The 17,877-nt window shown below is 35.2% G+C and overlaps 1 protein-coding gene across 3 annotated transcripts in view; it reads right to left on the reverse strand.

Moving 5' to 3' along the window:
• Positions 1–17,877, reverse strand: part of myt1lb (myelin transcription factor 1-like, b) — a 166,476-nt gene that overhangs the window by 16,792 nt on the left and 131,807 nt on the right. For all 3 annotated transcript variants that reach the window (XM_051133403.1, XM_051133402.1, XM_051133404.1), the window contains 4 exons: positions 17,274–17,536; positions 6,063–6,184; positions 2,780–2,848; positions 1,988–2,050 (listed from right to left, as the gene is read on the reverse strand). In XM_051133403.1, the coding sequence (XP_050989360.1) occupies positions 1,988–2,050; positions 2,780–2,848; positions 6,063–6,184; positions 17,274–17,536 (517 nt within the window). The remainder of the gene's footprint in view (positions 1–1,987; positions 2,051–2,779; positions 2,849–6,062; positions 6,185–17,273; positions 17,537–17,877) is intronic.

The following is a 17,877-nucleotide window of genomic DNA, read 5'->3' on the forward strand; positions in this document are numbered from 1 at the left end:
AAAAACAGTACTCATTATGGAAATGAGATGCTTCAAAAGAATTACACTTAAGTGTGCTAAAGTAAATGCAGTGTTTTCAGACACTTAACTGCACGCTATTTACAACTGAATAAAAATGTACTATAGTTTTAATTTCAAATAAAAAAAAAAAAAAAAGTTTTAAAAATGACAATCCTCACTTTTTTCTTTTTTTTTAATGAAAGGCGTGAGTCAGAATGATAAATTGTATTTTTACCTGCTATAAATCTACATAAGCTATTATGCTTTTTAAAAATCTTGACACTCTGAATAGCAAAATCGAACGGTTCAGATTTACAACAAAAAAATGGTTTAACTTTGCATCGGTCTGAACACAAACAGCAGACAGGCTGAATGTAAATCCAAAGTTTGACAGCAGGTGGCGCTTATGGAACAGCAGAAACAGATTTTTCACACAAAACGAAACCTATGCTGCCTATTGCACCTGCATGAGATTCTTATTAACACTGAGCAGTATTTATTATAGATTATCAAATAGGGGTTCAATGACAATTAAAATATGAAATGGGATAAATAAAATAACCTCACAACTGATAAATCAACACATAATTAATTTGCATTGGAGAGGTGGGACACCTGTCTATATTAGCTCACTCTGATTGGTTGAAAAGTTTGTGTTAGCGAGCTACCTCCAATCAGGCCATGAACTGTTGGTGACCAGCGATGTGTTGGAGACCCCTGAATTAGCTAAACTTTAGATTACTTTTTGACCTACTTAAGTAAGACTTAGGTACACTTTATGTGTAATTTATAAATATGGTTAAAGTGAATTAATTTGTTTTGAAACTTGTATTTAAATATATTTGCAATTATACATTTGTAATGACAAAGATGTAATTCAGAACATTTAAAATATATTACTGTAAATATAATAACAGATAACACACTACAGTTCAAACTCTGTCACGATTCCTTGGTTAAATCTGATTACTCGATTCTAAAAAATCCTCAACTGCATTTTGTCCATGTCGACTAACTGGCAAAATCCAAAAAAGAAATAAATGAATAAATAAATAAAATATATTACAACCGATATTATAAATTATATTATATGATAAAGCATTGTGCTGTTGGGAATTCACAAAGGCTGCCATTAAATTAAATAAATATATGCACTGTGGGTTTAATAGGCACTTTATTAATATGTATGTAGCTTAAATGCATCTCAGAGCAACTCCGTTGACAGTAAATGCTGCTTCACACAAACACTTATCATTTACATGCGTGGGCCGTGTCAAAATCCAACTCTGCATATGCTGTGAGTCTGAGTTGCTTATAATGTTCTTCTCGGAACAATGTGCACCATTCTATCAGATTTATATGGTACATCTTTTATAAACCTGCACCATCACAGGAGAATACATCATTATCTTTCTATTTATGCTAAGTGTTCATTCTCTCATCTCTATGAGTTTGAATGTTTTGATGTCCAAGTGTTCTTGTTCAGGAAATGACAGTGGCTATAGCATTTCAATCATAAAGACGTGAAGCAGCCAACTATTAAAGTTTAAATGAACATTTGAATTAAATGTTGTTTATTCAATATTAAACAAGTATTAAATTGCGCTACAAAATGTGAAAAAGCAACTGTCAGGATGTTGGTGTCCTCTGAAGGCATTTGTACATAAGTTGTAATTATACTGTTTTATAACATTATGTATTTTAAATGTTTTGTTCAATAAAACCATATAATTATTACTGCATTATTGCTATTATATATTTATTTTATCTTCAGAATAATCGACTGATTACTCAATAACCAAAATAATCGTTAGTGACAAATTATAATAATTATAATAAAATATTTTACAGATACTATAATATGTTAATAAACATAGACATGAAAGTGATCTCAATTTACGCTTACACAGTAATCGACTTTTTATTTTATTAATATTATATTATCCGCAAATACATTTTTCTTCACAAGGCCATATGTGCACATTACCTTCTGTGTGAAGCATAGTTGCCAGTGATATGTCCCGAGCCATCACAGCCCGGGGTCGGGCACCTGGGACAGAAATACACCCTGTTACTGCCCAGCATGCAAAAGAGCAGCCTTGACTTAACATTAAGAGCGCTTTCAGAAAAATCAACATTAACTCACAAAACAGCCTTTCTACAAACCTTCCAAATAAAACTCATGATTTGTTAAATAAAGGTAAAACTTGAAATTGAAATGTAAGAAAGAAGCTTCATAGCCTGGAGGCAGTGCATTCATTACATTCACAATAAAATAAAAAGTATCCAATAATCAGATAAAAACTGCTGTAAGCTTCTTTTTAACAACTTTTTTTTTATAATACAAAATATATTCTCTGTGACAAGTATGGTGTGATGCGAATCACACGATGATGTGTGTCAACTAAGGCAATTATTATCCATTTAACAGGGCAGGAACAACACGTTTCAAAATAAAAAGTGTCATGGGTTAAATAGGTCATATATACATATAAAATACTCCATTATCTATCCAAATCATAAGCATATCATAAATTTCAAACTTACTGTGACTCACTTTCTCTGTTGAAATAATATCAATCAGCAATGTAGACATGACACATAACTACATATTTATGACTGAAGTAATATTTCAAGATTAAGCTACTGCTACTCATATTTGTTGTGCATTAATCTGAATTTTGGGTTAATTTCCATATTGTTGCATTGCATTATCTATGCTTGCCTGGTTTGAAGTGGGATAACTTTATGTTTTTGAAAACAACAGTTTGATCCTTACTTGAGTTCTTGTGAATTGGTGGCCATCATACTCCGAATGCTTTTGTCTGCTAAAGGACAACCTGAAAGACTAAAAGATTGCATACGCAGACGTTAGTGAAACAAACCGGTGGTCAGACATGCTACTGATACTAAACAACAAACACACAGACACAATCCACTCAGAAAACACTGCAAATCCAATAAAGCCATGGTGCAAGTGGAAGGGATTTATTGCTCTATATTTTAACCCTCTGAATAGCAACGCATTTTTTTCCTTTGAAATTAGCACTTATCCCTGGTAAAATATATTCAAAGGGTTAACATGGAGAGGCAATCTCTGATAACTTTCCGACAGCATAGTTGAAGTAAGCTGAAAACAATAAATTCATCGGACTGAATCCACCATTAGAAAATGGAGTCACACCTTCTATGTGAGGCGTAATTACCGGTTACGTGACCACTCCCATCACACCCTGGTGTTGGACATCTGTCTCCAGAAAAAATAGACAGAATGAAAGGCCAAAATCCAAAACATAAGAAAGGAAACAAAATATTATATTACCAAAAGTTACAAAAAGAAAAGCCTGGTAAAAATGGCAACACCTTAATCGAGTCCCCACATGAGCTTTACAACACCTTTGTGTGCATTACAGGGGTACGTGTTGAAACATTACAAGACCAGAAACGTTTTTATTAGGGCTGCCAATTTGTTTACATTTTTGATCAGATGAATTATATGATATGTTAATTAATTAAAGTAGTCAGTAACTTTCAACCACAATAACGCCGTCAGATTACAGTACTTCTGTCTGAAATCAGAGATGCTACTTACTGAAATTAAAGCATGGCCTACATTTCTCAACACTGTTGCTTAAATGTCTGCCAATTTAAGCTGAGAAACTCAAATCAGACTCTTTGACAACTGACTATTTTTTCCACTTAAGACAACTAATTAGAGGTTACAGTGTGTAGCGCTAAAACCCTATTATAATTGTTGAAATGGTCAAGGATCAGCAATCTCCACATCAAGGTGATTGTGCAGACCAAACTGTAAGTCATAGAGCCTTGAAACTTGGAGGCATGGTAATACTCACACCGTCGACAACGTCACCAAGGCTCGCCCCAATCTGACTGATGGGGGGCGCTACAGCGTTCAAAAGTACAAAATCGCTCATAACTCCTAAACCGTCAGTCGCAGACTCAAGTGTCTTATGTCGTTGGAATCCTTGGCTCATGTAGACAAAACACATGCCGGATTTTGATTTGATTGTGAGCCTGGCAAAATTTTTGGATATTTTGGATTTTTTGAAAAACCTGCTATTGCAAACTAGTCCTAAGTTTTTCGCCTAAACGGAACCAACCCAGCGCATACAGGTTCTCTGAAGAGTGAATATCAGTAATTATCAAAAAAAAAAGTTTAACTTTTGACTCACTGTCGCAAAAGGACGCCAAAACGTTCGAAAAGAGACAGGGCCACTTTTAGTAAAATGTCTATAACTCCTAAATGGAATGAGATATCTCAGCCAAACTCAGAACGCTTATGTAAGAACTCTATCTGAGGTTACACACACACACACAAATAAAATCACAGAACTCAGCCACTTTGTGACATTATAAGAGGGAAATACCTTAAAAATCGTTATAACTATGCAACCACTTGTCCTATCAGCATGAAAATCACTGTGAACGGTCGTGGTCTGAATTGCCACAGCTGTTTGTAGGGACATTTACGTATCTAAAAAAACACATGGCCACCATTTGTGAATGAAGTTTGAGCACCTATTAGACAAGGTTAACGGAGGCTGATTGGAATAAAACTCTGTGGGCCTGTTTGACTCACGGCCCCAAAGATCTGTGAGAAATTCGAAAGAAATCGGCCACTGGGGAGCGATATTGCATTTTTCAAGGGCGTAAACAAGTGTACATTGCACGGCTTTTCGCACGTACACATAATATTCATATCGAATGATAGAGCTCATCATTCCAGACAAGTTTGCCTCAAGAACCACTGCTGTCAATCAAATCGTTTGTTAAATGATCGAGAAGATGTAAAAACTAATGCTAGGTTTTTCCCTCAATCTGGAAACAAACACTGTAGTACAATAATCTGGATTCTCAAGATCAATAATTATCAAAAAAAAAAATAAATGTTGAAATGTACCCTTTGGGAAGCTATAACGGGGTTGTTTAGAAAAGGGGCCTGTCCATATTTACTCAAAATCCCATAAAGCCTAAAGGAAAACTCAAAACTTCACAAAACCTGCTGAGCACATGTGACAGGTGATTCTAAACAAGCATGGAAAGTTTTAAGAAGATCGGATCACATCTGGTGCTATAACAGTCATAAATGTTAAAAAAAGTAATATTTCTATGGTAAATTACCTGGATTTGCCAAAAATGCTTTTTTAAATAATTAATTTGGTGGTTAAGGCTTGCTAATTAATGTCTTTTTTCATATGTGCTTAAATACCTTAAAACACTTGAATCCCAGTAAGTGCTGCTTACAGCTATATTTCAGTTAGTATTTTCATTAATGCTTTTTGAGAACTCTTACTTACAAAAAAAACAGCCATTATCTAATCATATTTTCTTTTGTACATATTTCCTTACATTTTCTTTTCAAACAAAAATGTTGTAATATGCGTAAGACTACATTATAAATACAATATATCTAGATCTAAAGCCAAAGGATCGCTTGTTTCATAATTATATATTATGATATCACACAGCCCTAAAGTTTTATGTTAAAGAATGTAGGCATTATACAACATTATTACTTTCTATAAAGTTGTTTTGAAACTATGCATATTGTGAAAAAAGCTACATGAATCATTATCATTAAATTAATGTGTTAAATTGACAGCCCTAATTCGCATACCTGTTTGGTCCAGTAACAGTCTATGCATTGGTGCCTAGTTGAACCTCAACTCTGATTGACTGTTAACGCAAAGTGTTGCCCAAATATCTATGATGTTGTTTTTGTCGTTTTCAATTCTAGTTCATTGTTTCCAGTTTAGCTTCACTGTCTGCAAGAGTGTGTGAGTCCTACATCACATCACATCCTAGAGAGAAGCTGAGCCATGAACAGCTCGAATGAAATGATGTTTTAAATCCATAAAGCATTATAAAAATAAGTGTACTCGGCGTCCTGACTCTACAGCTATGTCAGATCATGTGGCATGCAGTAGTGCTAAGCTCTAAAACGGACAGCAAGAGAAGATAAAGGAGAGAAGCAGAACAGGAGGAGACAGGTGAAGACAGAGGTGTGGTGAGTGATTACGTCATTCCCCCGTGGTGCTTACGTTATCAGGTCCTTTTTGCTTTCTTTGCAAGGCGGGAATTTCAGTTTGGGACTGGGAATGCCGACATCTGTAGTGTATGCGCTGTCCTCTAAAATGTCCTGGAAGGGATCCAGATCATCAGACTGTAACGACAAAGCCAGAAAGACAGAGAAGGACACCTGTTACTATTAACTGGTTTCATTAAAAAAATAATTTTGAATTGCTTAGAATTTCTCAGTTCAGGTATCATTCTGTAAGGTCAATTCAAATCATGCAACCTTTGGTCTTTCTCTAAATTACAGCCTTTTAAAGGTAGCAATATAAAATTACTACTCACAATGATATTGTGAAATATTATTACAAATAAAAAGAACTGTTTTTTATTTGAATGTATTTTAAAATGTCATTTATTCGGTTGATTCAAAGCTGAGTTTTCAACATCTTTACTCCAGTCTTCAGTGTCACATAATTCTTCAGAAATCATTCTAATATGCTGATTTGCTGCTCAAGAAACATTGTAATCATCCCGTGACCTCATCACACTGCTTATTTATGCTTTGTTATAAGGTGCACATTACTTCCTAGTATTACATCCATAAAGAAAATGTGCTTGCTGCAGAAATAGAAACAGTGTGGTAGTATACTATTCTGAACATAGATTGATGTGTTTGATAGCAGCTGTTTATTCCACTTCCACTTCCACTCTTTCTTCCACACCGCCTGTCAAACATCAATGCATACTCATTTATACCAGCAAAGAGGCACAACAATAACCTGCAACAGGCCAAAGATCTGCCTTTAGAAAAAACAAACAATTTACCAAAATAAAAAAAAATAAAAAATAAAACACATTTCCACATGAAAAGTGAGACACTTCTGCACACTTAGAGACATTCAGCCCATTCTCAGAAGGTGCCATTGCGCCTGAAGTTTTTTGGGATTTGAACATTTTAAGCAAAGGTTAATGTTAAACTTTCAAGAGTTTAACATTAACATTGCATTTCTCACAGTGAGCTCACAGTATTATTCTACAAATACTACTGCTGTGCCACAGAATGCCAGAATGTAGTCATTTGAAACTAAATTATGCAGTTTATTAATACAGATTGTGCCTGTTTGAACATTTACTTTGGTGTTTTTGGAGATGTGAGCTCCAGGGCATCAACAGCCATCTTACTTCAGCCAATTCTTCTGGAATTTGCCGCTGACTCTGATGTCTCTGTAGTGGTTAAACATGAGATATAATTCACGTTGGCTATATATAACGGGCCGTCTTCTGTCTCATTAATCTATTATTTGTTCTAGAGCAAACAGTTTTAGCTGAGTGCAATGTTTCATAACTTCATCCTTTTATATAACTTTAATGCTGTGTCAGAGCGTTACCTTTGTACTCTTGACTAAACTGCATAATGTCTTTTATAATGGCTGACTTTGTTGTATTAAATATTATTGTTCAATAAATAATATTTTATATAAATAATAGTAGTATTTAATTACATTATTTGGTATTGAGAAACAGTCTGAGTGTGAGCAATGGTGATTTTGGTTACATTGTCATTATGATTCAGTAACAAAGATGTTCATGTTGAAAGAGAGCGAAACATGGTTGTAAACAAGGAGATTACATTTTGGACAATACTATGCTTCCAGCATTTTGTTTTCTATTCCAGCATGACTGTGTTCCAGTGCACAATACAAGGTCCGTAAAGACATGGTTGGATGACTTTGGCTCAATCTCATTGAACACCTTTGAAATTGTGAGCCAGACCTTCTTGTACAACATCAGTGTGTGCCTCTGCAAATGTTCTAATAGGCAAAAATTCCCACCAAAAAACACTCCAAAATCTTGAGGAAAGCCTTTCCAGAACAATGGAAGTTTTTGCAAAGGGGGAATCAACTTATAATAATATTAATATCTGTGTATTTATAAAGCAACAATATTAAAGTCCCTGTTGGAGTAATAGTCAGGTATCCCAGTGCTTATGGATTGATGGATGGATTGATACATTTTTAATAACAGTACACACAAAAGGATACAGATGCTTATATGGAATTGACAGACTTATGCCAGTCTTCTTGACAGAATCACTCACCCAACCATGTGTCAATCAGCTTGCCTTCATTGTCACAGGCAGACATAAAGTCCTTCACTTTAAAAATGCACATTTGTTCCACGCACCCAATTTGTATGCAAATGGAAATGCATCTGTTGGATGTTAAGAAGTGCACATCAATCAGTCCTTCCACAATTAACACAGCAGAGGATGTGAGAATGAAGCATTAGTGAAACTTTCAGATTTCAGCAAATGCCTTTAGAACAGCAGGATTTACTGCAAGACTTTGCTGTTATAAAGATAAAAAGGGAAACTGCAGATCTAGGTGGAGACGGAAATCAAATAGTGTTGCCGCACACTAGATGGCAGTGTGGTGACGTGACAAAATATGTGTGCGTGTCAATGTCCTCTGCAGCTCTGTGTGATCCTTTTCATGTTCCAGGTTATTCAATGAGCTCCTTCCAGCATCATCTCTCTATATAATATTCACTTATTACTGACACAATCGTCCATAAGACTCAATGTTCTATACGATCATTAAAACACCATCCGGATGAAATGTGAATTACGCATTAACTATGAACTATGTAGTACCTTAATCAACACCAAGTGTGTGTTGTTGTAGTAATGTGTGTGATAATAATAAATCCATAGCCATATGTAGGAATGATAATATTCAACATTCAGCAAACAATAAATAATGTCAACTAAGTTTTCACCTGGTGAAACAGGACATAAACTTTCACACAAGCCAGCACAACTCAGGAACTATAAAAAAAGTCTAATATTTGAATGCAATACATTTTATAAAAATGGCAAACTGAAGACTAACTCTGATCTTCTGAGAGATTTTACTCAGATTTTACTAGTAAAAGCATCATCCTTTTTTGGTGAAGCATCATCAAGCAAGCTTTATACCTCTGAACAAAACCAATCTCTCTCTCTCGTCTCAGTGTGAGCTGGCTTATATACAAGATCCTAAGCTCCTCTCTGCTGATGTGGCTAAGGTGTGTGTGTGTGTGTGTAGGTCAGGTTTTGCCCACATTGCAGGCACTGATTGTCCCCACATGTATAGTAAAACCTGAAATTATATATTGTGGGGAGCAGCCAAAAATCCTCACGAGAAAAAAAGGCTCAATAAACATACAAATAATGTCCTAATGAAACTGGACAAATGCAAAAAGGTTCATGAGATAGATGATAGAAAATATTAATACATTTGGATTGTAAACATAAAAACATATACATCAAAGTGTGTGCGCATGTGTTTGAAACTCCCTGAATACCTCAGTATAACTCCCTAAATACCCAACTATACTAGCGACTAAATAATAATAACATGAAGATTCCATCATCATTTTCTCACCTTTAAACCTGTATGATTTTCATTCTTTAGTTGAACACAAAAGGTAAATGTCTGAAGAATATCCTGACTCACTTTTTCATATAATGAAAGTGAACAGGGACTAAATTGTCATAAATGTAATCTATACAACATATGCACAATATCCCAAGTAAATTTCTGTGAAAAATATCCCACAGTTATTCATTGATAATCTATCCCTCTGGCGAAGCTCTGAAATACATTATAAAAGCAGTTGTGGACGAAGTACACAAATCAAGTACTTGAGTAAAAGTACAGAGATGTATAATAAAATATTACTCCAGTAAAAGTAAAAGTGCTCCTTTTTCAGTCTAATGTAATTTTTTATTAGCACATTTTTTTTTTTTATAATCCTACTGCTCAAAATACCTTGGATTTTCCCAAAATAACCACTACATGGAGTAAAAATACATTTTTGTTGTTGATATGGACTATGTTGATGAGAGTGATGTAGTAATGTTCACTGTGAAACTTACACGGTGATGTACCTGAGGGAAAACCATCTAATTTTCACCATTAAGAAAAAAGTGTTTTAAAGCTTGTTGTTTTGCATAATGTCACAGTTATATATGACATGAGAATAAGCCCTGAAGTTAGCAAGAACATTTTAAGGAAAATATAATTACATTTTTTCCTCTCAAGTCATGTCTGTGGTGTAAAAACACCCCTGGCCAAATGCCCTCAGCGGACATCACTTCCCACTTGGATAATTACTGTAGTTACCATGTTCTGAACATCACATCTTTTCTTTTTCACTCAGATGTAACCTATCTAGGTGGTTGAATTAAAATATTTGGACTTCATATCCAAAAATGACCTCAAGTTAACTAGACAGTTAGCATCAGCTAACAATATTTACTTATTATCAGTATGGTTATGAACAATTGATAATGTTAATAAACAATATAAAAACACGCAGGGCTAAATGCATAGCATTTAAATAAAACTGCTAACGTTACAACAGCGGGGAATGAACATGCATGAGTTATTTTATTTAAGCTGTGTTATTTCAATTTTTCTATGTTTTGTCCTAAAGCATAGAGACATTGATGTTGACGTGTCTGAATTAAAGCATTTCAGTGGGCTTAAACAGATCACCCTTTACAGCAGATTTAATTCACAAACAGCGTACAGTTTTGGCTTAAATATGATTTACAATAATTAATCCTAAAATTTGACATCACTAATTACTTTTCACAGCATCACTCGCATACTCACAAGATCTCCCGGTTCTTACTTGTGAATTCCGTTGACTGGTGACTCGCTCTAAATGGATCATTTGAATCAATGAGTTGTTGATTCGAGAACAGCTGTAATTGGATCATTCCAATTCATAAATGAATTGTTTGGTGCGATTTGTGAATCGATTTAACAGGTTAATTGAAAATAATCAGTTTGTTCATAAATCAGACACTGCTTCTGCATCTTGGAGCATGTGATATATTATAAGGAGTAACAACATGTTTAATGAAATTAAGTAAAGTAAAAAGTACAATCTTACGCTTTGGAATGTAGTGAAGTTAAAGTGAAAGTTACTCAAAATAAAACTACTCCAGTAAACTACTTTGTTACTGTTCACCACTGTACAAAAGTTGTTAAAAACTACTAAATTGAGTGTCAATGCCATTTAACTCCACTGGTTTTAATATGTCTGATCAAACATCAAACCTGACACAATGCTATGATATTATATTTAACTGTTGATATTATATTATACTGATATTATATTTAATATTATATTATATTTAATATTTAACTATTGAGCCACCACCCATTTACTTTCATTACAGCTATGATTTTGCCAGGATGTTTCTGTGGGGTTCCCAGGGTGTTTCTGTGTTCAGTTTAATACATTGAAAACCTAGCAGTAGTGATTTTTGATTATACACAATAAAATAATTTTAGTTTTGGTTTTGCTTTGGGATGGGATGAATTTTCAAGGACATGTACAATGCTAGTGTCATGCTACATATTCATGTTCTCATCAATCAGTTCAATCAGTGACATTCACATAATCACAGATCCTCCAAAACTCTAAACATACACACCGTATGACATATGTGTCTGAGCGAGGAGAGCACACACCTTATTATAAAAATATATAGTAATGAAAAGTAATGACAATTATACATTTGTGGAGTAATAGCACTGGGCCAGAAGGGCCAGTAATGGATAATGTGAGTTTGTGTGTATGTGAGGTTGTGTGTGATGTCAAAGAAAAAGAGAGAATAAGACCTGATCAACACAATAATTCACAAGTAATCCAAACAAACACACAGCTTTTCAATTCAAAAGACTTTCATTGATGGACAGGAGTGGCGTGGATTGCTTGTGGATTATTGTGATGTTTTTATCAAATGTTTAGACTCTCATTCTGATGGCACCCATTCACTGTAGGGGATCCATTGGTACGTTTCTCCAAATCTGATGAAGAAACAAACTAATCTACATCTCAGATAACCAGAGGGTAACTTTTCAGCAAACTTTCAATTTTGGGTCACCTGTTCCTTTAACAACATGTCATTAATGTAATATGTAAATGATAAAAAAAAAAAAAAACAACTTTAATGTTATTAAAAAAGCAAACAAACAAAAAAACAACATTTTGGACCAATAAGCCCCAAGAAACCATGGTTTACAGTGAATTTATAACAGCTAAGAGGCTTTGAATGCGGCTCAACCAATCGGAATCAAGGACCGGAATTAACTAGATAAACCAGGACTGTATTTTTTTTAACTGTTACGACATATACCTGGCAAGGTTTCATAAACACACAGCAATAAAAATGTAGTAATTTATTAATACAAATAATAAAGATAAGTTGTGCAGCAATACTGATGCAGTGAGATCACAGGTGTGTTTATAGAGTATTTGACAACAGCTTTAAATGTGGCTAAGCCAAACGTTTTCTATTTTATAATTACACAGATTTTATGAGATGAATTATTCTTTAACTTCCAAAAATTAGACATTTAACAGTATTTTATGTCCCATTAGATCTGCTACGGTTTAGGGTTATTATAGTTAACGGAAAATAAAACCTGAAAATAAAAAAAAACATTCAAAGGAATATAATAAAATCTGAAAATACTTCCTTATTTTATTTCAAGTATTTGCCAAGGCAACATTTCTCATTTCCATTCAGTTTAACTTTAAGAAATAACTAAATCTAAATAAACTAAAACAAATAAATAAAAAATATTAAAAACTATACTATATATTAAAAAATATAAATATAATTAAAATGGAATAAGATATAAAAAGAAAACCTATTTCAAAAATATTAAAGGGGTCATCGGATGCTAAGTTCACTTTTACATGTTGTTTGAACATTTATGTGTGTTGGGAGTGTATGTACAAATCTACCCTATAATGATAAAAATCCATGCAGTGGGAATGCGCCTCCCGATCTACATATATCCATCTATGTTCATTCATGATCCAGCTTAACTTACAGCAGAAGTGAGTATAAGGGTTTTTTATTAATCTTTGCGATCGCCTTTTCTTAAAGGGGTCATCGGATGCCCATTTTCCACAAATTGATATGATTCTTTAGGGTCTTAATGAAAAGTCTATAATATACTTTAGTTAAAAATTCTCAATGGTTTTGTAAAACAACACCCTTTTTACCTTTTCAAAATCAGCTATCATCTCATTCTCGTCGAGGCTGCTTTAAATGCAAATGAGCTCTGTTCGCATTTAGCCGCTAAACTTCTTAACCATGTTATAAGGAAAGGTGATTGCAAAGATTCATAAAAAAAGCTTATACACACTTCTGCTGTAAGTGAAGCTGGATCATGAATGATTTGCGTGAACATAGACGGATATATGTAGATCAGGAGGCGCATTCCCTTCACAAACAAATGTAATCTACTGCATCTTCAGTGGCTCAGATGTCGGGAGTAAATGACGACCACTATGTTCATTATTACATCCAGCAACACAACACCTCAATCGGGAGATATTCTTGTCTAACTTACATCCCTGCTTCGGCAATGAAACAAGGAAAGTTACTGGACTCTGACATCTGGTCTGAGGTAAGACGCTCATGTCAATCAACTATCGTGGGAGTGTCCTCTGTTGATGTGACGCCACAACGACAGGCATTTGAGAATGGCTCGATTTGAAAAAGGGGATATTATTTTTACAGATTAATTAAAAACCACTGCATGGATTTTTATCATTATAGGGTAGATTTGTACATACACTGCCAACACACATTAATGTTCAAACAACATGTAAAAGTGAACTTAGCATCCGATGACCCCTTTAATAATGTGCTAGTGAGCAAGTTTAGCAGCTGCGGCTAAAGTAAACAGGCTTGTCACTCCACAGAGAGAAGAGGGGGCGGGGCGAGCAGAGCTCATTTGCATTTAAAGCAGCCTCGACCAGAATGAGATGATTTTTGCAGAGCTGAATTTGGCAAGGTAAAAAGGGTGTTGTTTTACACTACCATTGAGAATTTTTAACCAAAGTATATTATAGACTTTTCATTAAGACCCTAAATAATCATATCAACTTGTGGAAAATGGGCATCCGATGACCCCTTTAACAAAAACTATAATAGTATATCAATGATATTAAAACAACAATGCAGTTAATCAATATACAGGTTTTCCGTTCAATTAATAGGTTACTGTTAAAATTATGATACATTTTACTGTCAACACACAAAACACACACACGTTTGTTTTTGTGAATTGTGGGGACTTTCTACAGACTTCTATAGTCTTTATACGGACCAAACGATTTACTAGTTTTAATGATTTTTTAACATTGTGGGGACCGCAGGCCCCACAAAATTTCAGGTTTTACTATCCTTGTGGGGACATTTTTAACATTTAACAGATTTAACATTGAAATGAGAATATTTTGACACTATGGTTGTTAAACATTAGTGGAACCTGTTCATAAGGAGATGGAGAAAGTAAAGCATGTGGATGAACATTATGAATGTAGTTTATGTACACAACCCATCTAAACACACATTCAGAGCCATAATTAGTGCAGGATGAGAAGGTGTTCTCTCTGCCTACAGTCAGTCTGACCTCTGTTACTGCGAGAACCCCTGGAGGAAGTGACAGCCAAGCTAAGAGGTCACATCCCACGGCTCCACTTCCTGCTGCTGCCCCGACTAAAGCAGCTCCAATTAGAGAATGAGAGACAGAGAGATATACTGCTGGAACATGGCATCAATTAATTTTGATGCTTTTTTTAAGAAAATATTTTGATTCATTTTGCTTCTCAAGTAAATGTATTTTGATTTAAGAATGTTTAGATATTTGTACTGGAAAACAAGACAAATTTTTAGCACAGGGCAATGTTGTTCTGGTGCTATATTGAGTCACCATTTGATGGCCACTGTAAAATCAGAGTCCTGAAGCAAACGCAGCTGAGAAGTCATGCTTAACAAGCAGTTCGGCTCCACTGCGAAACGAGGGACTGCACGAACACTGCACTACTGAAATAAATGTGTTGAGCAGAGATGGAGATGGAGAGGAAGCATCATCTGCTCAACCTATGACAGCAAGAGAAGAGCTTTGCTGCAGGCAGCTCAGCCCATCCTCGACTGCAGAATGACAGCAGATGAAATGAGAGAAAGAGAGAGAGAAGCCATCGCTTGCTTGAGGCGCCTCCGTGTTTCACACACACCACACTCTTCTTTCCTCCTATTTCATGCTGGATGAGTGTGCGTGCTTAATCTGAGGATATAGCTCCTATATCCCACACAAATAACATTCATTGTGTGTTCAGCGCTGCTTTTTCGCCAATCTATCTTCAGACTGAGACTTAGCAGGAGGTTGTGTCTTCAACTGGTGTGTGGCAAAAACACCCTGTTTTCTATATGTACAGGAATGTAAAAAGCTTGTAGTACAGCTACTGTATTGTTGTATGAAAGTATTATTTTTCCATTATCTTTCAATCACACATTCACACTCTAGGAGCATGGTCATAAATACAAATATTTACATCAAATAAATATGTTAATTATAATAAACAATAAATACAGATGCAAGCAGTGATTAACTGTGTTCAATCGCTTTAAGACATTTAAACACATATAAAAAAGACATTATGTAACAAGCCTGTAACCACCAAATAATTTGACTGACAGCAGTGGTTCTAGAGGCAGAGTTGTTTGGAATGAGGAGTTCTATCATTCGATATGAATATCACGTGTATGTGCAAAAAACTGTGCAATGTACAATCATTTACGCCCTTGAAAAATGCAATATTGCCCCCTAGTGGCCGATTTCTTTCAAATTTCTCAGAGACCTTTGGGGCCATGAGTTTCGTTCCTTTTTTTTAAACCTTGTTTAATGGGTGCTCAAACTTTATTGGCCGGTGGCAGCCATGTTTTTTTGAGATACGCAAATGTCTCTAGAGACACTAGTGGTACTTTGGACCAAGAACGTGCACAGCCATTTTCATGTTGATAGGACAAATAGTTGCGTAGGTGTAGCCATTTTTTCCCCCCTCTTATAGCGCCTCCAAGTGGCTAAGCTCCACACTTTTAGTCCTGTGATCTCAGATTGAGCTTTGGTCTGCACGATCATTTTTACGTGGAGATTGCTGATAGGGTTTCAGCGATATGCCCTTGAACCCCTAATAACACAGGCAAGTCCTGTATCAGCTTGTTGAGAGAAGCTGATTATTCCTCTAGATATAAAAAAAAAAAAAAATAATAATATTACAAATTAATTAAATATTAGTTAATATTAGTTAAGTAACTTTAATAACCGCATTAATCATTTTAAAAAATATTTGGCAATCATCAACAACAAATTCTTAAATAAAAACTTATGCAGAGAAATTGCAATTGACAATTGCCATTGATCTTCACTGGCTATATTATATTATATTATATTATATTATATTATATTATATTATATTATATTATGACAGTTGACATTACAAAGATGAGCTCTACTGCATATTTTGTCTCCAGATTAGTTATATATTAATAACATAAAAATAAAATATTTACAGTAATAATTAGTAGTTCGACTAGGCAAATCGTTAACATCAGCTTGTTAAGATGAGATGCTTTATTATTACTATTACACAGCTAGACTTATGATCCCAGAGACTCCATCGTGAAAAACAGTGTTTGACATTAAAAAGTATATAAATTGTATTATTCTTATGAAAATAACCGATCGTTCCACTAGATCCCTCTTCCTCAGCTGGGATTGTTTACAACAGCATTTGTGATTGTTTGAAGCCGTATTTAATGTGCATTTTGGAAGTTCAAAATCGGGGCACCATATCAGTCCATTTTATGGAGAAAAATGCAGAAATGTTTTCCTCCAAAAACATAATTTCTTTACGACTGAAGAAAGAAAGACATGAACATCTTGGATGACAAGGGGGTGAGTACATTATATGTGAATCTTTGTTTTGAAAGTGGACTTCTCCTTTAACTGTTCAAGGCAAACAAAAGACTCATAAACAACTATCACTAAACAAAAAACAGCATTAAGAATCAAGGGTGATGTAAACTTTTGTACAGGGTAATTTTTTAAATTCAACTATTATTTTCTCTTGTGGACTATATGTCTTTTATGTGAAATACCTCATTCAGGTCAGTACTAAATAACATGCATTTGTATGATCCCTTTTATTTTGGTAAAATAATTAACATTTAGCTGATTCTGCAAGGTGTAAACTATTGACTTCAATTGTAATAAGAATTAATAATGTGTAATAAGGTAATGCTTAATGAAAATGTCTGAGCAAATATAAAAGGGGCTTGATATTGTGACTCAGTGACTCAGTGGTCGCGTGTGTACCTGCGTGCAGATCTCCAGGGGTTTCCCGCTCAGGCTCTGTGGCATCTCTCTGCAGCGGGTGGAGAGGTTGAGGATGGCGGTAGCAGCCATGTGTGCCGCCTCCATGTCGTGCGTGTAGTCGAAGCTGCTCTTGCTGCAGGTGCTGCTGGCGCTGCTCTCTCCTCCTCTCGCTCCTCCTCCTCCACAGCTCAGACTGCTGCTGCTGGGCCCGTAGCTGCTGGTGGTGCTGCTCGCCGAACTGGAGCTCTTGCAGTAGCGCTTCACTGACGGGACACACAGAACACTGACATTAAAGGGGCCACGATACGAGAAATCACATTGGCCTTGATCTTTTAGTCTTGTACCATTAAAACACCCTGCAAGTTTCATAGCTTAAAACGTCCTCCTCATTATAAACAAAGCATTTATTTATCAAGTTCCAAAAATGTCTCGTTTGGATCCGAGGTGCCAGGGTGACGCAGGTTTGATGCGTCTGCTTTTAGCTTATTCACGTCTTTGTACAGATATCAGAAGGTTCTGATAGTTTTGTTTTAATGGCATCCTGGATCATCTCTGAGGATTGAGTATTTTGTTCACAGTGGGCACAGTGTCATGGAGAGTTCAC

Source organism: Labeo rohita, chromosome 17 (genome assembly GCF_022985175.1).
Source record: "Labeo rohita strain BAU-BD-2019 chromosome 17, IGBB_LRoh.1.0, whole genome shotgun sequence".
Taxonomy (NCBI): Eukaryota; Metazoa; Chordata; class Actinopteri; order Cypriniformes; family Cyprinidae; genus Labeo; species Labeo rohita.